The sequence below is a fragment of the Achroia grisella genome, unplaced genomic scaffold (assembly GCF_030625045.1).
Source record: "Achroia grisella isolate CSIRO2021 unplaced genomic scaffold, CSIRO_AGI_Agris_v1 utg770, whole genome shotgun sequence".
In the NCBI taxonomy this organism is placed as follows: domain Eukaryota; kingdom Metazoa; phylum Arthropoda; class Insecta; order Lepidoptera; family Pyralidae; genus Achroia; species Achroia grisella.
Window position 1 is genome coordinate 1,732,956 of NW_026713016.1, and position 22,030 is coordinate 1,754,985.

Sequence of the window (22,030 nt, forward strand, 5' to 3'; positions counted from 1 at the left end):
CAATCATTTCATCTTCGCTTGTCTGAATCGATTGCAAACCTCGTTCTAATGTAATGTGTAGAAATAAAGATAAAATTTTAATGAAGGTGTTACATATGAATGTGGATGGTTATAAGTGCAGAGGAACGCCGAAAAAGAAATGGATGGACTGTGTGAATGATTAGATGGTAACAATGGGAGTAAATAACGAGATGACTGCGAACGGGGATGAATGGAAGAGAAATAACTTGGATAAGGGAGAAGCAGATGATGATGATTATACATCTATAGTAACATTAAAGAGCTAAAATTTATGAGTATTGATGTTCGGGGTGAGTAGGATCTGTAGTAGAATTGAACCGATTTTGAATTTTTTTAGCCTTTATATTGAAGTATTTAGTATTCTACGGGATTTAGAATCTCACTCTATGACTAATAGGAGCAGTGCTGGGATGAACTATGTTACAATAATGGGGAAAATCTGATTCAGATGCGGAACAGCTAATTATTTATATATTTAGAAAATAATATTATCCCAGGACAAATCACACATCGCAATCTAGAGCACAAGATAAGCGGAACTTGTGTTATGGTACTAGACAAATGATATAAATACATTTTTTTCATAAATACATATATAATATACATAGGAAACAGCCTGATATAAACAATCAAACTCATGATTGCAATAGTTGTACCATGCGAGGAATCGCACACGCGACCATCGGAAGTAAAGCGGTGTGCTGAACCGCTAGACCATCGAGGCCATCAATAAAAATTAAGATATTTGGTCAGTTATCATTATTTTATTATATACCTACCACATTACGTCAGGTGAGCAGTCAGTTTTAGTCATATTGTACCTAAATAAAAAAGACATTGAATATATATAAAATATCTACTTTACAAAATTAATAAGCGAATAATAATTGTAATTAGTATAAGTATTATTATATACCTATGAATTACCTATACCTAAATCATTACCGAATATTATTCTATGAGGTATGTAGGTATGTGTATGGTATGTGTGAGGTCTATATTGAGCAAATTATTGTTAATGAGAAATATTGCTAATCAAAATATTCAGGAGCATGATATAAAAGTTTTTTTCAACAATTGAAATAGGAAACAAGCTCATACTAGAGATCTATGTACGTACGTTCACGTACTTGATGGTAAGCGCCATATTTTTTTTAACCCTGGACAATTAACACAGCTCCTAGTCCCACAATAAACAAAGCATGTTTTATGGGTACTAGACAACTCATATAAATACTTAGATTTTTTTTTTGTAAGTACTTACATAATATATATAGAAAACACTCAGACCGATGCATTTGCACCGTGCGAGGAATCGAACCCGCATCATCGGTGTGCCAAACCGCTAGACCACCGAGGCCGTCCATTGAGAATAGATACATGTTATTATGTCATATTATGTTATCTGTGATGTTATATTGTCATGTGACGCCCGCGATATCATTCATGCGTTGCCATTCCGGAGAATTAATGTCATGAGTCTTATCCTGTAATTTCACTGCAGGTGAGGGAATCATTCCTCAACCATTTAAAATATTAAACAAAGGTAAAGTGTGACAGGTGTGATAGAATACATTTCTAGCAACGTGGCTTCTAAACCACATTAATAACAGAAGGAATAGAATAGAATAGAAAATAATTTATTCAAATAAACTTACATTAAAGCACTTTTGAGTAGTCATCACATTTTTTAATCTATGGCTCATTCGGAATATTGTCTCACCACTAAAAGAACAAGCAAGAAACTTGCGTATTGCTCTTTTAGTACTTCATGGATTTATATTCTTTTGTTTAATTCCGCTATAATTAGCATGCGTGAGACCACAAATATTCGGTGTGGAAACTTGACTACCGTTACGACCATCTCGAATGCCGATCAAATTCCGACCGTTATTGAGTCTACACCCATATCGCGACACGTGTTTCGCCTCTGAACGAGGCATCATCAGGCGCTGAATAGAGTTCTGGTACAGCTCGGAAGCCTAGTGTCGACTCATCGGCGACCAAACCGCGACACCCCGATGAGTGTAGACTCAATAACTGATAAAATATATTGCTCTTTTAGGTCTGCTGGACACAAGATCGTTACGAATGTCGACGATATAAATTGAAAGCGAGAACATTTCTAATAATAATATATAATAGGACGAAGACGATTGTTAGAAATGTGTGTGTCAGACTAACCACCACGCGGTTCCCCCTGAAAACCATCATGATAAATTCCTACTGAATTTATCAACAGTGGACTAACTGACCTCATATTCATCTTATCACCCTCTACTGATGCCCCGTCCGTAAACCGTTAGCGCACCCAGGTGAACCATTTAAATATCATCCATTAAAAAAATACGATATATTTTTATGTAATTTCTTAATGGTCTGTCGTATTTTTTGGCGTATCAGTCTATCGTCAATTATTTTGTACGTCCTAGTTATTCTTCTTAGGGGTCCCTAAGCAAATTGGTTGCAAGCAGTCCTGTCAAAAAGACCACAGTGCTTTCCTTCGAGTTATATAATATCACAACGTACTTGTGGTCTAGCGATTTAGCATTATTTCCGATGGTCGGGTGTTTTGTTCCTCGCACGGTACAAACATTTGTATTCATGAGTATAATTTATTTTAATCTGGGTGTTTATACGAGCTCTGCTAGCTTGGGACTCGATGGCTCTGTGTGAAATGTACGGAAATATTATTATTATTATTATTAATTGATTCACGTAGGTACTTATATAAAATAAACTAGTAATGTAATAATACTGATAACATGATTACATTGGTTGGTTTGTTTCAAACCGCAGTATACAATAGATAATAATTATAAACAACATTATGTAAAACACAATTAATATTAATTAACAGATAAATACATATATAAGGTATATAATATGGATCATTAGTAAATCAAATGTAATAATATATACAAGAGAATGTATTAAATTTAACATTTTCTACAGTAAATTATAATTATGTTGTTGTTTTATTTAAGTAACTCGAATTGAAAACTAGAATTACGATTTTGATTTATTTAACTCGAATGGAAAATTACCTTATGAACCATCTTATAGAAAATGTCAACCTTAGAATCGCCTATATACATGAACATAGCCATGGACAGAACATAATATATATTTAGTACTTTTTATGCATTGCCCATCGAAAAAATCGCGCAGCTAAAGTGGCCTTGGTCCGATGATGTAGGGACCTAGGATGGAAGCAGAAGGGTAGGCATACCAGATGCCAGATGGTCTGATGACTTCAAAAAAACGGCAGGACCAACCTGGACAAGTTATGCTACAGATCGAACAAAATAGAAAATTATGCAAGAGGCATACGACTAGACAGAACAGACATACATTCCTACTGTTGCTGGCAGTTTGTCCACCATTCTTTTTATAAACTTTGTATTTTTGATATTTGTTTTTATATGTCACTTTTGACTAGTTCCTTCTTCTTTTGACCCTTTTGGGACATATACACATTTATTACTATTAAAGATTTTAAATCGTTATGTTCCCGATCCAGACTCACCTATATACCCTCTAATTCCACTGCTACATAGTTTACGAAGCATAGGTAGGAGTTGAAAAGGCAAGAATAAAATTGATAGAAACTGGATCTTTTAAACTATTCCTGGTATTGGACCATGGCAGGTCGACCTTCACTTAGTCCTGAAAGCTGGAAACTATTTTAGATTATTCCATCATGAGCTAAGTAACCTGAACCTGATATTCATATTATCATCCTCCACTTCCCCAGTGGAAACCGTTACCGCAAACAGGTATAACATTCCATTATTATCCATTAAAAAGAACTGGAAACTATCTTAGATTAGTCCTGATGGATTTGTCACTTTAGACTACTATACTAACCTGACTTGACTAGTAGGCACTGAACTCAGATTGCAATAGTCCAGCAGACAATTTTTTACAAAGTCAGCATTTTGAGTACTGTTTTACCATTTTACCGATCTATCACGAACGACTTCGGTGGTGTAGCAGGTTGGCAAATCATTTACAGGCAAATATTATGAACAATATAAAAAATTTGACGTTCTTAAGCGGCTAACGCAAATTTTTATATTGTTATTTTTACTACCTTTATGGGTAAATACGGTATGTGCAGAGGGCATAGGGATACATTTAGCGAAATATTCCAACATTTACTATTCTTCCATTAATGAGGAATTCCAAGACACCGTTCAGATAGTGATTTATGACGTTTGTATTTTATATTCGTCATCCGCACGTAATTACTGAAACCGCAGTGCGATAATATGAATTACTAATGGTTTTACGTTAAGTAATAATTGTAGGCGTCAGTTTTGGTCTTGGATATTCCTAATAAGGGCTGCATTATATCTCAGAGGAAGACTGTATAAAGTAATTTGTGTAGATACTTCTGTATCACGAATTTCAGCCGCTTTTTAAGCTGTGTTTCGGGTGGAGAATGACTTGTGGCTATAAAATATGTATGATATATGAGTCATAACAACTTAATTCTCAGGAAACACCTAGGAATAGTCAAGGGCGAAATGATATATTTTAAAACCGACTCGAAAAAAGAAAGGGGTTCTCATTTTGGCTGTATATTTTGAAATTAAAATTTTATTTTAGTGTTTCATAGCTGATGATTACAAAGACTCCATTAGGTTATCTATCATAAAAAAAATATAATTTTCCACTATCAAAATACAGTCTATTAGTAAAGATAACAAACAGACAGACGTCGCTTTCGAATTTCTAATATTAGTATGAAAGTATCGACTATATTTTAGATGGTGATACAAATGTAACAGAGGTCTCTACATTTCGAAACGGTACCCTGACTGTAGTATTTGCACTTACCTCCTTTATGGTAGTTTCAGTTGACAATAGATAGGTACCTACTGTTACGTGGTAGAAAAACATAGATTTTTAATTAATGGTAATGGAATGTTGCTCCCATCTGAGCTAACGGATTACACTGGCAGTGGCAAATTGGCAATCTTTATTCAAAAAACTTAATATAAGCACTTTTGAATAGTCAAGTTTTTTTATTCTACCGCTTATTCGGAATGCAGATTCATCACAAGAAGGATAAGCAAGAAACTTATGTGTTGCTCTTATAAATAAATATTGATTTACTTATATTTAATTAACAACAAGGATTAGGCATGCGACAATCAACATAGAAACCGTTGATAGAAACCATGAGTTCAGATTAGTTAGCCCATCGTGACAAATTCACTAGGAAGTTGTCATTATGGTTTCAACCCGCGTGGATTGAACCTGACCTATTCATCATCGCAGCCCGGAAGACGTCCACTGCTGGACATAGGCCTCCCCCAAAGACCTATTACTAACTGATTAATGAATCCATTACATTATATCATACATTGTTAACAATCCCATTCCTCCCAGAAACACTTAGGAATTGCTGTCATTTACTCATTCTATTATAATTACGAAAGAGTATTGAAAACCACCATCTTGTTTGTTATCAGAAACCCAAAGTTTGCGGTTTGATTCGTAAGCCAATAACATAAATTTGTCATAATTAATATAATTAATTGGCAATAAACAATAATATAAAACAATCTCAAACAATAAAAGAAATAATATTGCTCATATGATAATTATTATTGGTATACGTCATAAAATTATGTCACAAGCTATCTAAACATTACGTATCAAAACCAACTCATTTTTAAGAACAAACTATAAATCAGAATGATTATAAAATAGTGACAAATGTAACAATAAGAACTATTTTATTCTCAAAATATTGTAATGTTAACCGCACATAAAGATTACACGTTGTAATTTGAATCTCAACTCGAAGACCCTAAAGGGCCGCACACGTACATGGCATGTAGAGTCTTGTATGACGACGTACTTCTAAATGCATTATAATAACCCACCACATAAGCATATTGTAGAAAGTTGTAGAATAATAATAATAATAATAATAATAAGGCACACAATAACTACACACATACATACACGCGCACACACACATACACACACTCTACACTTACTTGGTTTCGGCCCGTAAGTGTGGAGAAAACCAGCAATAGCTGAGAAAAAATAAAGAATAATAATAATCTTAGGACAATTCACACAACGCCATCTAGACCCAAGTTAAGCTAGCTAAAGCTTGTGTTATGGGTACTAGATAACTGATACAAATACATAGATATTTTTTTTTTGTAAATACACACATATTATATATAGAAAACACCCAGACCGATACAAACAATCATACTCATGAATACAAATGTTTGTACCGTGCAAGGAATCGAACCCGCGACCATCGGTCGTAAAGCGGTGTACTAGACCGCTGGACCACCGAGGTCGTCAGAATGCATGTTACACGGGAGCTTCGGACTACTCTAATAGTGTTGGCAGCAGCTGGCCTTTTCAGCTTTACCAGACGACAGGGGGCGAGTCCAGAGGGCACTCCAAACCTGCGGAAGGACTTATGGAGCGCCTGAAGCCGGCCTGACGGATACGACTTCGGTCTGAGGACACCGCTAGGGGTTCGCGTCCTCGTTTGAATTGGACGGGGTTCAATCGGAGGGGTTTTAAACATAGGAGAGTTGTATATAGTATACATTTGGTTGTAAAAAAAAAACTTAGAATTAATATAAAATAGGGGATACTAAATGTCACTGATTTATTTTAATATGTATTTCGATATATATGTAGACATAGTTTCGCATTTATAACATTAGTATTGATTATCAATTTTTCCCTAACTCACCTAACATATGAGTGACAATAATATTATATGACGACTATATATATAGTATGTGACGATTTTCTTATGATGTGGAATGTATCTTAGTTCGCCATGTTAGTTGATGTGGCTCAACTAAAAAAAAAAAATAAGTATACTATCTATTTATATAATGGGACAACTAAATACTAATTTCATAAAAAGAAGTTTATCAATATGATTGTATTTTTTATGTATGGATACTTCAGAACTTCGTTCTAGGTGAAAAGTTTTGTATGATTCTTTTTTTTAAGTGGTTCAATATAAATTTGATAAAGATCTGATCAGTTTTTCAGTTATCTTTAAGTCGTATTTTTCGTAAAAAAAAAGCGTATTGTTATGACCCAGTACGTAATAATAATACAAACAATACAAACAATGAAATCGTATTGAAATCGGTTTAGCCATTACTAAGATTAGCAACCACAGTGCATTTAGAAAGATAAAAAATACTCAAAATTACTTTTTGACCTCAGTGCGAACAAAAGACAAACTCTTGTCATAAAAAAATATTTGGTGCAAATGTACAGACATTCTCGGTTTTATTATATTCTATGTATGGTTTGCGGTTTAACCTAAATATACGTCATTCCGTACCCGTCCCGTCACACGCGTATCATCTACGTTGATCACATTCATTTGCTCTGTCATCACTGCTTCATCATCATCATAATATGGTGAAATAGACATCGAGCGGTGTACAACACTTTAAATGAATGTAATACGAAATAACTCGGTTCGTCTCAAGTTCAATCCAGTCCTCAGGTGCAACTCGTACAGAGTTGACGTACGCTAAAAATTCTAGTGTGTTTACTTTGAACCGACGTTGTGTCTACTGCATAATGATTATGGAAATATTTATATTAACTGTAAGTTACTTTTGTATTATTGTTAATAAAACAAGAAATTCATAATTGCGAACTCACGTCTATTAAGTAGGTATTATGTTTACGCAAATTGACCGAATTGCGTTCGTTATTTTGAAATCCGTTTTGTTTTATTATTATAGGTACCTGTGTTTTAAATTACTATAATGATGAAGAGCATTAGATGTTATCATAGTAAATGACAATAATATTATCGTAGATATTTTTAAACGTTTATTAATCATTGAAAATATCTCATTTAATTAGTTATTATCACTTCACTGCCTCTCGGAGTTTCATAAGTATGTGATGTTATATTCGAATATATTTACTAAAGTTCTATACCTTTTTCTCCTCAGATAACATTAGGAAAATAGAATAGTAATAGTAGTACTAGTAATAGTAACTGGTACTATTTTAAATATAGGTACGTGGGTAGGTATTCTATCTATAATTCTTACAGTTTGGTCATATTGTGACGGCAGATATGCTAGTCAAATGAGAATCATAATACAAGTACGAGATTATTAATCTTTTGTTCGATGATATTTCATTTCATTCATTGTACAATGTTTGTACGATATTTTTACCTACGAAAATCGAAAATACAATGAGGTTTATCCAAATGCAGCTAATTACGATTTTATATTTTTGCTACGGGGCAAATTTTTTAAAGGTAAACAACCCTTTCTGACGACCGATATATTATTATAGAATGGTGCACATACCTGCGCTAACGGTAAACGCTGTCAGGTTCCGATACAGGATCATAGGATAAGTATGAAGTTAGGCCAGTTACTCTATCATGGTGAATTCACCAGCAATTAATGACAATGGTTTCAAGGAGGTACCAAGTGCAGGTCGACTTGATATACTATCTTAGGATAGTCGCTTTGCCAATTATCTACCACAAGAGAGTAAATATGTCAAGGTAAATTTGAAAGATATATTATTAGTAACTTGCAAATGATAGAGTAACTTTACTAACAATCCCCGTGGGAAGGGGATTGCTACTAATGTGGACTAATGAAACCATTACTAGTAGTAATGTCCCATTTAACCTCAACGCGGTTCCTCCTGGAACCTGGCTAAGTGACCTGCCCTCATGCTCATCCTATTACCCTCCACTGGTGTCCCGCCAGCGTTAACGTAGACTATAATTGTCCATTAAAAAATCATACGATTCCCTGCGCCATCCATACGACCGTATAGTTACAATATTTACCAAATTTCATATGTTTGTATTGTATATGACTAAGTTGTTTTATTTTAACTGGTTTTATGTCTAAATATTTCACTTGGTGCTATACAATGAAACGTATTTCCCATGATGTCCATACTTAGACAATGATTTAAGTAGATACCTAACGAATCTGTAATTATAGTTTACTCAGCAGCCACAAGTATGTTACTCGATTCGTTAAATAAAATGTATATTGCTGGAGATAGTAAAATTTTTATACATTAAAATAATATTATGAAAACTTTGTCAGACAGTATTAATATTAATTATTACAGTACTTATTTATTTATTGTTTCATAATGATCGTTGTTCACTCGGATTGATCCAGAATAATGTCATTCCTCGCTTCATGGTTTCCATTCTCTCTTTTCTCTATCTCACTTTATTTATATGATACTATATGGCTTTGGCTGTATTAAAAAGTAGTTTACGTTAAAATAACTTTTATAAATCAAAACTGTATGTACGTACTAAAAGCGAAAATTTCTATTAACTCTTATAATTTTTATTAACTCTCGTAATTTGTACTTATAAAGTATAAAATAATATATTGAGGATACTTAATGTTTACACTAACATTACAACATTGTGTTTTGTAAATATACACTTGGTACATATATAGCCATAAGTCTGCCATAATTAAAATATATTATTGCAAGCAAAACCAGTTTCGACATTTATTGACATGTTTATATTAATTACAGCTTGGATTGTAATAAAAAATGTATTACAAAGGTGATGTCTAATAAATATACAATGACCTACTATTATCAGATTGATTAAGTATATTGAACAAAATAGACATATATTAAACATAAATTACTATCAGTTACTTGTAGTGTAAGTATATGTTGCACAAAATATAATTTAGGCAATTAATTTCTCAGAAATTGCTTTCAGCTAAAAGGCCGCCTCTATATATAACGATCTATGTATATAGGCTACATAGAATAGAATAATAGAATAGAATAGAAAATCATTTATTCAAATAAACTTACATTGAAGCATTTTTGAATAGTCATTACATTTTTTTTAATCTACCGCTCGTTCGGAAAGCTGTCTCATCACAAGAAGAACGAGCAAGAAACTTGCGTGTTGCTCTTTTAAATAATTTTATTATTACTTTACATTTTTAAGTTTAAGTGTGTGAATACAAACCACCAATTAGCACTAATTCAATTAAATACTCAAAAAGAAAAAATATTGAATACATAACCAACTGGTTAAACAATTAATAAGAGGAAATCAGTCATAGTGATTAGAAATAATTATAATATATATACATAAAATTACATATCAAAAATTAATACTTTCTATTCGAATTCTAGCGAGCAAAGTAGCAATACAGCTAGTACCTCGATTTGCTTCTTGTAGGTTTAGTTGTGTTGTTGGTACGAATGACCTCTACTAAAAACAACACATACAAACATACGATGGATATTTATTTTCAGGTTTGTGTGAGAATACAGAACCTGAGTTGGCATACGTTTATTTTCCTCTTGGAATAAACAAATAGTACATGACCCTTCAGGGATGCCAACTGTACGAAGATCATCGTACTAATACGACATTTCGATCTTTGCTGCAAGAACATTTTCATTATAGTACAAAGTTGTACGAGATTTTATTAGAGCCCGATTAATTCAGATTTTTTTATTTATTCGTACGAGATTAAGTATTTTAAAATTGGCATCCCAGCCTTCAGCCTTCATTTAGCAACGAAGGTTTATTTAATAATTATCATTATTTGAGCCTGTATCTACTGTTGGATATAGGTCTTTCCTAATACCTTTCTCCATGTGCGATCGACTGCCTTCAGCATCTATCCACTCCCGGCCATCTTCTTGATGTCGTTCATATTGCAGGGGGCACCCGACACTCAGCCAATCCATACACGGCCTCCACCCCATAATTTCTCTCTCCCATCTACTAACTTGGCTGATATGCCCAGCCCACTGACACTTCAGCTGACAAACTTTGAGACCTACTCGTTTTATTTCTGTCAGGTATATCTTCATAAAGGTCAACTATCTTAGATGATTGGGGGATCGTCTAATTTGTATTATTCTCCGGAATATTTATATTAATGATACAAATATTTATTAATTACCTCAATTTGCAATTAATTTCTAAATATTGATACTACTTATAATTATAGGATATGTAAAATAGTTCAGATGTAGATAAATTGTACGACAAGTACTACTTTCTACAAAGCTACCTCGACGCACTTAGTGTGCTGAGAACAGAATCTCTCTTTTAAGATTTCACTTAGAAAACAAATTTATATTCTGTAGCAATGATAAATTTCTAGATATTATTGAAAATGTCATTAAATTAAAGTACTGTAAGTACATAATTTTATAATATATAGTACCTAGTATATTTACATTCAGTTCTTAAAATGATTAAATTTACTATGTTGAAAAGTTTTTACACATTTATATCATTTATCATTTACTTTACACATTATTATCATTTGTTTCATTTTTTACCAAAATAAAAATTCTTTAAGAATTCGACGTTCAGAAATTTGTGAGAATTCTGTAAATATTTTTTTTATTTAATAAAGGAAATATTTTTACTTTCATACTAAAATAATGTAATTGTAAATATCTACCCCTAGTGGTGGCCACAGACTAAAGTTGCATAGTTGACCTTAGCCGCTCCATAAGTCCTTCCGCGGGTTTTGAGTGCCATCTGCACTCGCCCCCTAACGTCCGGTGAAGCTGTAAAGGCCAGCTGCGGCCAACAGCATTAGAGTAATCCGAAAAAAAACTAATATGTAAATTCTCAATTAATGTCGATACATCGACTACAAAATGATAGCTAGGTCGTAGTAAGTTCTGAAAATAAATTGAAATAATTATGTAAAAGACGGTACAATTGATAATACCTAAAATACCTAAATATAAATGTGAATGAAAATGTATATATTTTAACGTAATATTCATACAGGTTTTTACAATTGATAGTGTATATCAATTGTAAAAACCTATTCTGTTCTATTTTATTATATAGAATTGTTATTATGAAAACAGTTTTGATTTATGACTTATAGTAATATCAATTTTGGAGTTTTTAACCGCTGTACGTGTCATACGGTTTCGCGGTCAAGTGAACAAACACGCAAAAAAAACCGTAGTACGGCCATAATACATTGTAGATTTTGAGACAGATCGAGTATATCCTGACTGAGTTATACTTTGGTATCTCAATTGTATGCAGACTCATAAAAAACAAGGTCAGATATATTACTTATATGAAATCAAGTAAAATGCGCCTATTGCGTTAGGAAATAAAGTTCAAACGAAACTACAGATTCTTTTTAATATAGAATGAACCCGTCGATCACACGAACGTTATTTGGCACAAGTATGGATGATTGGAGAGGTTGTAAGCTATAAAATAATTCAATATCCCCCTGGGAATATATTACTTGTAACAAAATACAACCTCTTATAAGTCATGCCCACGTTTTATTTGAGTACAAGAACGCAATATGTTATCACCTTATTCATCACCAAGTTACTAAAAAAGGCTATTAGAACTAAGCAGTACCTATTAACAGATTGATAAGAGTAGATTAAAGATATACATGTAGCAGGAGCGTAAAGATTTATTTTTTTTCTATTTATATTTACCTTCCGCTGTTCATGTGTGTAAGTTTACGATTTTCATCAGCTTCTTTCTTAATCGAGTCTCATAAAACCACCAGGTTTTACCAGTATATACTTATTTACCAAAAAGATTTTTTTTGTACTGAAAGTAATTAGAAATCAATAAACAAAAAATTACAGACAGTGACAAACCCGAGGGGAAACCCTGACACAATTGTATTATTTTCTATAGAAAACATATTTCAATATATATGTACAATAGGTAATTTTGTATTCAAACTGTATACTAACTAAAATAATTATACATCTAGTCACGTTTCAACCAGCCTATCTGCCAGATTACATAAAGTTGTATTTAATAGGGATTTACCGAAGCATATTCTAGATACATATTCTCTATCTGTAACTTAAGACTCAAGGAGGTCAGCAAAATTAAATGTTATTTTGCGGAAGTCCATTTCTTGTATTATTTTATTTAATTCCGATACTATTAGCACGTGTGAAACCACAAATATTCAGTGCGGAAACCTGACCATCGTCAACAGAAGCGCTATGACCTTCCCTATTAGTGATCAAACTCCGACCGTTATCGGATCTACATCCATATTGCGATACGTGTTTTGCCTCTAAACCACGCATTGTCAGGTAATTACTGAGCTTGGTACTTCATGGGGAAGAAAACTTAGATTATTTAGCATTTCGTATTCAGATAAAATTCTTAAAAATGTAACTGCGAACTACATTTATTTAAATGAGCAGCATGCAAGTTTCTTGCTTGTTCTTCTTGTATTGATGAGTCTGCGTTCCGAATGAGTTGTACTATAAAAAATAAGACTTGAAAGTGTTATATTAAGTTTATTTAAATAAAGATTATTTCTATTTCTATTATCACCAGCGCACCAACCTTAATGACGATTACATACACACACTAAATGGTCTAATTAACACTATACATGTATGATGCCAATGTCCCTCTATTTACTCTGATTCGCTTCTTTGTGTGAAATTATTGCAAATATTATTGTGTTGTTATGCTCACGATTCAATTGCTATTTCTTTTAATTCTATTAATAATACTATTAAATGAAAAAATACATTCTCATGCCCTTATTATTATTCTCATATTTGTGAATTCCTGTGATCTGTTTTACACGAGAATTGTTGGCCATCACGACCTGCATTTTACTTGTTTCAATAGCGCTTACTCCTAAGTTTGTTTCATAATAATTTTAACATGATTTGATTTTTTATTTATATCGTTTTTTATATTTATTATGTACTTATCTTTGTTTACAGTTTTGTATGCACTACTTTAATCATGCTGAAGGAGTATCAATAAGACAAAGTAAGTGGTATATATTGATATATATGTTTATTGTAAAAAATATGATGAGTATATAGGCCTAATGTTTCATACATTTTTCCTGCCAGATTTTATTTAATTCGTAATTTGTATTTTCTCTACAAATGTAGGGTAATTTAAAATATTGTAGATACACGATCTGTATGCTGCCATAAGCAGCAAAATATTATTACTGTAATTAGTAGTTAACGTAGTGTGTGACTCATTTACTAAAAAAAAAGTTGTAAAATAATAGCCTTAAATGACTAATAAAAAAAAAATACTTCTAGATCATTTCTGGTCAACATCAATAATGTTACATTAAAAAAATACTGTCTTCTGTTTATATATACTTTAAAACTAGCCACTATAATATGACGTTACCCACATAGTATCCCTGGAAATATCTGTCTTCGGAAATAAACTATGTTTACCTATTTACAAACTTTTACATGTTTATATGATTTACCAGATACTGATTTCCTGTCTTTTATGTCCACCAGATTTGTATTCACAACCTCTGTGGGTCAATAAATCGGTGTATTGAACCACTAAACCATAAGTAACTACACTATTAATTTTCTGGTGTAAACTAGTTTTAGTGATTGTGTCTACTAATGAATTTACGAATACATTTTCCTTAAACTATTATTATGAGATGGTGGATATACATAAAGTATACAGGTAGGTATATGATGACATAATATTATGCTAGTTGGATAATAAGGGCCTTTGTTGATTGTGATTTACTGCACAAACACACACACTCGCATACTTGATGGATGAGATTATTTGAATAAACTTGTCGTGACTTATGGGAGGGCTTCTAACAGTTCCACTTTTAACTTGCAACATTGCCCCGGGATTGAGATGTATTTCTGATGTATTTATTAATCGTAAAAAAAACTATACGCTTTCGTCACAAATTCACCTTATACGACAGAAAAAGAAAGAGAGACAAGGGCAAGTAAGAAATAGAATCAAAATTATATCTTGGCTACATAGTGACGCTTCTCCACGTCGACCCTCCCCCATCCCCCCTCACCTTACAGTATTTTTTTATTATTGAGAAAATGAATATTAACGTCTCTGACTGTTTACACGGGGCGATTTAGTAATACACGATACATACACACTATATAGCCCCAGATTTTTAGGATCGTGTGTTCTCTCCTCCTTTAAAGTTACGATTGCTCTTCAAGAAAATATAAATAGTATTATAGCCATTAAACGTTACTTTTGCAAATAGTCTGTACGTCTGACGTTGCATTATAAATTGAAAACAATTTTTTTCCAAACATCAAACTCCGATTAATTTTATTATTTGACTCCGCATTACATGCGATGGTCGAGAGTTCGATTCCTCGTACGGTATAAACTTACATTCACGGGTATGATTGTTTGTATCGATCTAGGTGTTTTCTATGTATATTATATATGTATTTACGAAAAAAGGTTACTATATATTTATATCAGTTGTCTAGTACCCATAACACAAGGTAAGCACCTTCGGACTAGATGGTGCTGTGTGAATTGTTGAAGAATATAATTATTATTAATATTTTCTTACCGTTTCGTACTTCTTTTTATTTTCAGCAAGGGATATTTCCCCTATCATCTACCCGGGACCGTATAAGGGTGTCACCGACAACAGGTATGGGTCCCCCGACGACGACCTGCCCAGCCAATGCAAAAACAAGAATTACTGCTCCATTAAACCGCCTGGCTACCCTCAGGATAGATACAACAAGTTATTTAAAGGATCTGTAAGTACTACTACTTATCTACATTTAAGCGTGTTCGCTATCAATGGTTCGTTATGCCTGCATAATCAGTCAATTCTCAAAAACAAAACAATAGTCAGTATGTCGATAAGATTTAAAAAAATATATTTGTTCTCAAATAGAACATGATTCGTAGAAATAACGACCGATTGCCATAGAAAGTAGAAAAAATATTTCGGTATTTAAAAACTACCATAAACAACACAATATATATTTATTATTATTATTTATTTTAATTCGGATTACATCCATATTGTGTTAGTAAAAACTTATAAAACTATGTTAGTAACTTATAATATACAGATACAGAGATACATTTAATTCATATATTTACTTACTTTGTAAGTATTTTATTTTACTTACTTACTTTACATATACCTACTTTGTAAAATATTATATATTTTTAGTTCCAATAAAAGAATTATTATTATTATTATTATTATATCTGTGTCCACGTCCAGAAGCACTGGGTCCACAATTCAACTATATCCATCGCAACAGTTGTTAGGATGCTGTTTGTGCTCCCCCGAATTCTAGACATCAGTGATGCATCTTTTACGCATTATGGCTTGAACTCCATCTATCTATATTTATTCAATATAATTTTTATATTAATAAACGCGATACAATATTATTAATATTTTTTTAATAAAATAAAAATAGGGATTTTTTCATGACTGAAAGACAAAGTTAACGTACTTTCCGTCATTACGGTTACCTTTAACCTTAATTATTCCTGATTACTTAGGATTCTCATTCGTTTCATACTAATACGAGTCGAAAATTGGATTTACACGTGAGAATCTCGTTTCAGAAAACAGTGTCGCAGCCTACCCTCATAATATCTCAGATCGAAGACAGATTAGAAGATCCAGATGAACATGACGGCTGCGAATCTGATGTATCTGTAAGTACATTACTAAGAATACCTTATTGCTAGCAATGCATCATGTCAGGTTGACCTCCATGCGATTCCCCCCGGCAACCATCTTGATAAATCTTGGTGAATTTATCACGATGGGCTAACTGACCTGACCTCATCGTCATCTTATCATCCTTCACTGGTGCCCCGCCAGCGTAAACCGTTAGCGCAGGCGGATGTACCATTCCATTATCATCCATAAAAAAAAACTAAGAACATCTAATGACTAACTATACACACCAATGTTTCGATTAGATTTATATAAAATAAATATACACCATATAGCAATTGAAATGTACAATTATACTTACAAGGTAATGAGGTGAGGTGAACTATACTTACAAGCCACCCAGCTTAAGAAAATATATAAATAATAATATAATACCTACTAATTTTTAACTGTAATACTAATGGGAAACTATTTAGTTAATAAAATAAATTTATTATTTATTTATTAATAATTTTCCAAAAGACATTAGAGAATTGAGATCTCAGTTCTCTAATGAATTTCGAAGTTCAGACTCAAAAATTGGCTGCCGCTTAATAATTTTTACAGTGTTCAAGAATATTTGACAAAAAGGAATACTTTGTTATAATTTGCATGCCTGTTATGATAAATATTCTTGATGAATATTTTAACTACTCGTATTGTACCAGCATTTCGCAAATAAATCATTTTATTTCAATACTGCACGTTAATAGTTAAGAGATAGATATAAATAAATAATAGGGATTTTATATGGATGATATTGGAATTGTGCGTAACAGCATATACCGATATGCTGACGCAGCACTAGTGAGGGACGACTGTAGCCCATCATGACATATTTACCAGGAAATAACCACGACATTTTTCTGGCGACACCGTGAGGATGTTGAATGATTATGCTTATTTTAATAGTTCAAAATTATTAAGAAATATTAATTAGACTTATCAATCATCAATAGTCCGAATCAATAGCTATGGCAATAGTTTTTGCTATTCTAGTACCCAGTGAAGGCTGTTTTATTGAAATTTTCACATAAAGTAAAAAAAGTGGATAAAGTTGCAAATACCTTACGTGCAATTTTTAAACCAGTTCGCCTCTGTTCTTACATATTCGACAAACAAAACACGTTAGTCGAGTTATTGGCTGAACTATCATATTACAACAACTATATAATGATAAATACCATCTAGTACTGGATGTTGAAGTAATTATGACAACAGACAGTGACTAATATGTTACTGTACGGAACAAACTTGTTCACGGCCTTCCTTGTCTTAATATATAAGTAAATATATATTTCTTGAGACGATATATTATAGACATATCTTTGTACTATACATTTTTATGTAATAGTAATAGTAGACAAGCGTAACCGTAGTCGATATACATGAACTATGGACTATGGACATCCTGTAATTTCACTGCCTATCTCAACCTACACCTAGTAACACACCATAGAAGATATGCTACTTGGTGGCTGAAATAAGTGAGACTGACGTACCCAGACTACCTCTGGTAAATTATGACATTGTGACAATTCCGTAACTACGCATTAAGAATCCACCAAACGATATAGATCTCTAATAAGAGATAAATTTAAGTTAGTGCAGATGAAAGTGATAATTGTAGTCCATATAAACAAATTATATTATCAACAAGCTGTATTCAGCCAGCTACTTCAATTGTGAAGAACTGGCCAGAAACCAACTGATATCAGTAAGCCAATAACTTTCTCTACTATTTTAATGCAACAAATAATAAATATTATAATAATTATATAAATATTATAAAATAGTTATAATATGTCCAACTAGCTATTCCCGCGACTTGATCGCGATTCTCCGCGTGGAATTTTATTTTATTTTTCTAAAATAAAAATAGCCTAAGTTACTCACAAAAAAAGTCGCGACAAAATCTGTCCAACCATTTCAGAGATTAACCGGAACAAACAGACCGACAGACAGATAGACAAAAATTGTAAAAAATGTTATTTTGGTGTATGTACCGTATTTATATTCATATGCATGTAGTAAAAAACGGTTATTTCAATATAAAAAACAGACGTTCTAATTTTATTTTTATGTATAGATATAGTTATTAGACAGATTAACGTTTATTCATTTCAAAAATTTGCAAATGTGTAGTTTAAAGTCATCTACGTTGATATATCTGTCTCACCCATTTCGAACAGTTGCTTCTTTGTAAATTTTATTTCAGTTGGCTGAGATACAATAGTGAACTTACAGGGTATGGAGGCATAACATCTTAGAATTTTCTGAAGGCAACGCATGAAGGGTACTTATTAAAATTATCATGATAAGATTTAATTCCGTGGCGCTCTTCTTTTACCTCGGGATGGTGGCCACAAAACACCAAATACAACATCAGCTTGTTTGCCACTACAAATACTATAGTTGGTCGTTAATTTTAAGATTATCTCATTATGATTACAGTACGAACCTCTGTACAAAGTGCGAACAAAACGCGGTGACTGGCGTTTCGTGGTACAGGCACCAGAAGAAAATTACGTGCAAATGGTACGATTGGAGACTTGCAGGTGTGTACATCTTAGTTTATTCTTCAATTATTTCATTTACTTATAAATCTTCCTTTTAAATCACTCTATATATACCTGAAAAATGCCATATCTTAAAATCCTTTGCGTAGTTTAAAAGATCTAAGCATATAGACAGCAAAAGCATAGCGTGAATATTTCTTTTTATATATTTTAAAACCGTTTTCTGTTGTTAGCATTTGTATATATAATACCTATAGTAGATACATATAATCCATAGACCCCATCAATAAAAGTAATGTTGTACGTAATTTCAATGTCAATTCATTATAATATAAAAATTAGAGATGTTATGGACGTATAGGTTTCGGATATAGGAATGATATGAAATTATTTCGGATCATCCGTTAGTTTCGGATAATTTTGGTTACGGTTATTAATTTATTAAGGAATTTAAAAATTAAAATACAAATAGCTAATAAAACGGTTTTATTTATATGTCAACATTTGATAGAAATTATAATCAGCCTCAATTAGGCTTCGCCCCTATTGATATTATCCGAAACTTTTATTTCGTATTCGGTTATGGCTACGAATATTTTTTTGTATCGGATATCCGATAGTTTCAGTTACGGTTACGGATTTTCCTAACATCCTTGATAAAAATTATTATTATTGTTGTTATTTCTGCCACAAAAATCCAACGGCATGTTCACATAGAACAAACTAAGTGAATTGTAGTTCAGTGTTTTATATATATGATTATATTTTTAATTGTATTTATTGTAAACACTGAATAAATGTTTATTCTTTCTTTCTATTCTTATCACCAGAGAGCCTGGTACCAGCTGCTTCACAGATATAGGCACATTTAATGGTATTACAACAATGTGCAAACAGAAAACAAGCACATGGGAATTCTTAGTTGACAACGGACGCAACGGCACCGAGAAGGCAAAGGTTGATCTCCCAGTCTGCTGCTCCTGCCATTACAGGATTATTTAAACTGTTTTACGGTTACTTACAATTGTACACATTATACAGACTAGTGGTTACCCAAACTACGTCCCCTCCGATGATCCCCCATCCGCCCCCCGATCGATCCCCCGTCCAATTCAAATGCGGATCGAAATTACGGCGGCCTGAGCCGAGGTTCGAAACCCTAGCGATACCCTCAGACGAAAGTCGTATCTGACAGGCTAGAGTTCGGCTCCAAGCGCTTCATAAGTCCTTTGGATGGTCATGTGCACTCGCTCTATATCATTCAGTTAGGCTGTAAGGCCTGCGGCCATCATTCCTTTTATACTACTATGGTGGCAATTAGATTAGTTCGAAAAAAAAACGTCTCTACAAACATTCATATCCATCTTGTTTATTTTTAAATATACTATTGAGAACTATCACAACAAATTGAATTAGGATCTGTTTAGCCAGTAGTCGTAAGAAGGTAACAAATAGACAGAGAGACAAACACATCTTCGCATTTAATAGAGAAGGCCATCCGTGATCAGGCCCTAGGATGAAATATTGGGATCTTATAATATCATGATGATGTATTTGTTTTTACAATAAAGCTATAAATTCTCCATTAAGTACAAACGTACAATTTACAGGCGGCGACTCGAACCTATTTTTTGTAATATTTTTTTCCTACTGTAATTGAGCTAACAAATATAATTACTTCCTAAGTATACAAAGTCTCTGTCGCAACTATTTTCAATTCCAAGCAGCTTTCTTTTAAGCTGTGTCTAGTTGAAGGTTGAGAAATGGCAGTGAAATTACAGAGTATGTTAATTAGAGGCATAACACCTTAACCTTCAGAATTGACAACGTATAATATCCTGAGGGTGATGAAAAAATCTGTGTATGTTAGTAAACTAATTGTACTAACAGCTTATCTGTCATTTCATAAAAAAATGTTTATAAAATTACAAATAATTTCTTCGCATCCATATTTCCAACTCTTTCATCTTTATTAAGCTCTCAGTATTTTACCCATGTTCTCTCTAGTTATTTTAATTATACGACAATTGTGCTTGTACAATTATTAATTAATTATTTTGCTATATTTTAACAATATCTAAATTGTCATGCAACTTTAATATTTAATATGACTCTTTAACTTAGGTAATCGACTTTTCTAAACTAACTTTCAATTAAACTTAGGCAGGTATTAGATATTAACAATTAGTAATAGTTTTAAAACCCGAGCTATATGTGTAGTAAAGTACTTTAATAATAGTTTAGTAATATTTTTATTTATTATTATTAGTATAGTTTAGTCTTATACGCATTAGGATTTTTTTTGTTACATCAGCAATCATTTTCGTTAATATTAATTACTATATACTAAGTTAACATACTAAGCAACATAAATGTACAAGAATGCAGATATTTAATTGATGAAAATGGGATGGTGCACCCGCCTGCGCTAACGGTTTACATTGGCGGTGCACTTGTGGAGGATTATAGAAAGAGCATGAGGTCAGGTCAGTTAGACCATCATGACAAATTCATCGAGAATTTATCACGATGGTTTCCAGGGGATCCGCGTTTCCCCCCTCCGATCGATCCCCCTTCCAATTCAAACGGGGATGGATATTACAACGGCCTGAGCCGAAGTTCGAACTCCTAGTGGTGCCCTCAGACTAAAGTCGTATCCGTCAGGCAAGAGTTGGCCTTCAGCCGCTCCATAAGCCCTTCCGCGGGTTTGGAGTGCCATCTGTACTCGCCCCCTAACGTCCGGTGTAGCTGTAAAGGCAAGCTGCGGCCAACCGAATTAGAGTAGTCCGAAAAAAAAAAGGAAACCGCGTAGAGGTCATTCTTACATGGTACATTGCTAGCAATGGAGCAATTATAGTAGTTTAAATTACTAACAACACCTTTCACCCCCAAATGCGTATATTACAATTTTATGATCTCATTCAAAAATGTTGTCAATGAATGTCTACCTCTGCTCATTTTTTTATC

The 22,030-nt window shown here is 32.9% G+C and overlaps 1 protein-coding gene across 1 annotated transcript; it reads left to right on the forward strand.

The window, feature by feature from the left end:
- The first annotated feature begins 7,546 nt into the window (after positions 1-7,546).
- Positions 7,547-20,275, forward strand: LOC131850527 (uncharacterized). The gene is made up of 6 exons (XM_059200775.1): positions 7,547-7,647; positions 13,804-13,852; positions 15,446-15,615; positions 16,448-16,540; positions 18,999-19,102; positions 19,894-20,275. Exons 1-6 carry the CDS (start codon positions 7,621-7,623, stop codon positions 20,063-20,065), a joined length of 615 nt encoding a protein of 204 aa, XP_059056758.1. The 5' UTR covers positions 7,547-7,620; the 3' UTR covers positions 20,066-20,275.
- The last annotated feature ends 1,755 nt before the right edge of the window (positions 20,276-22,030 follow it).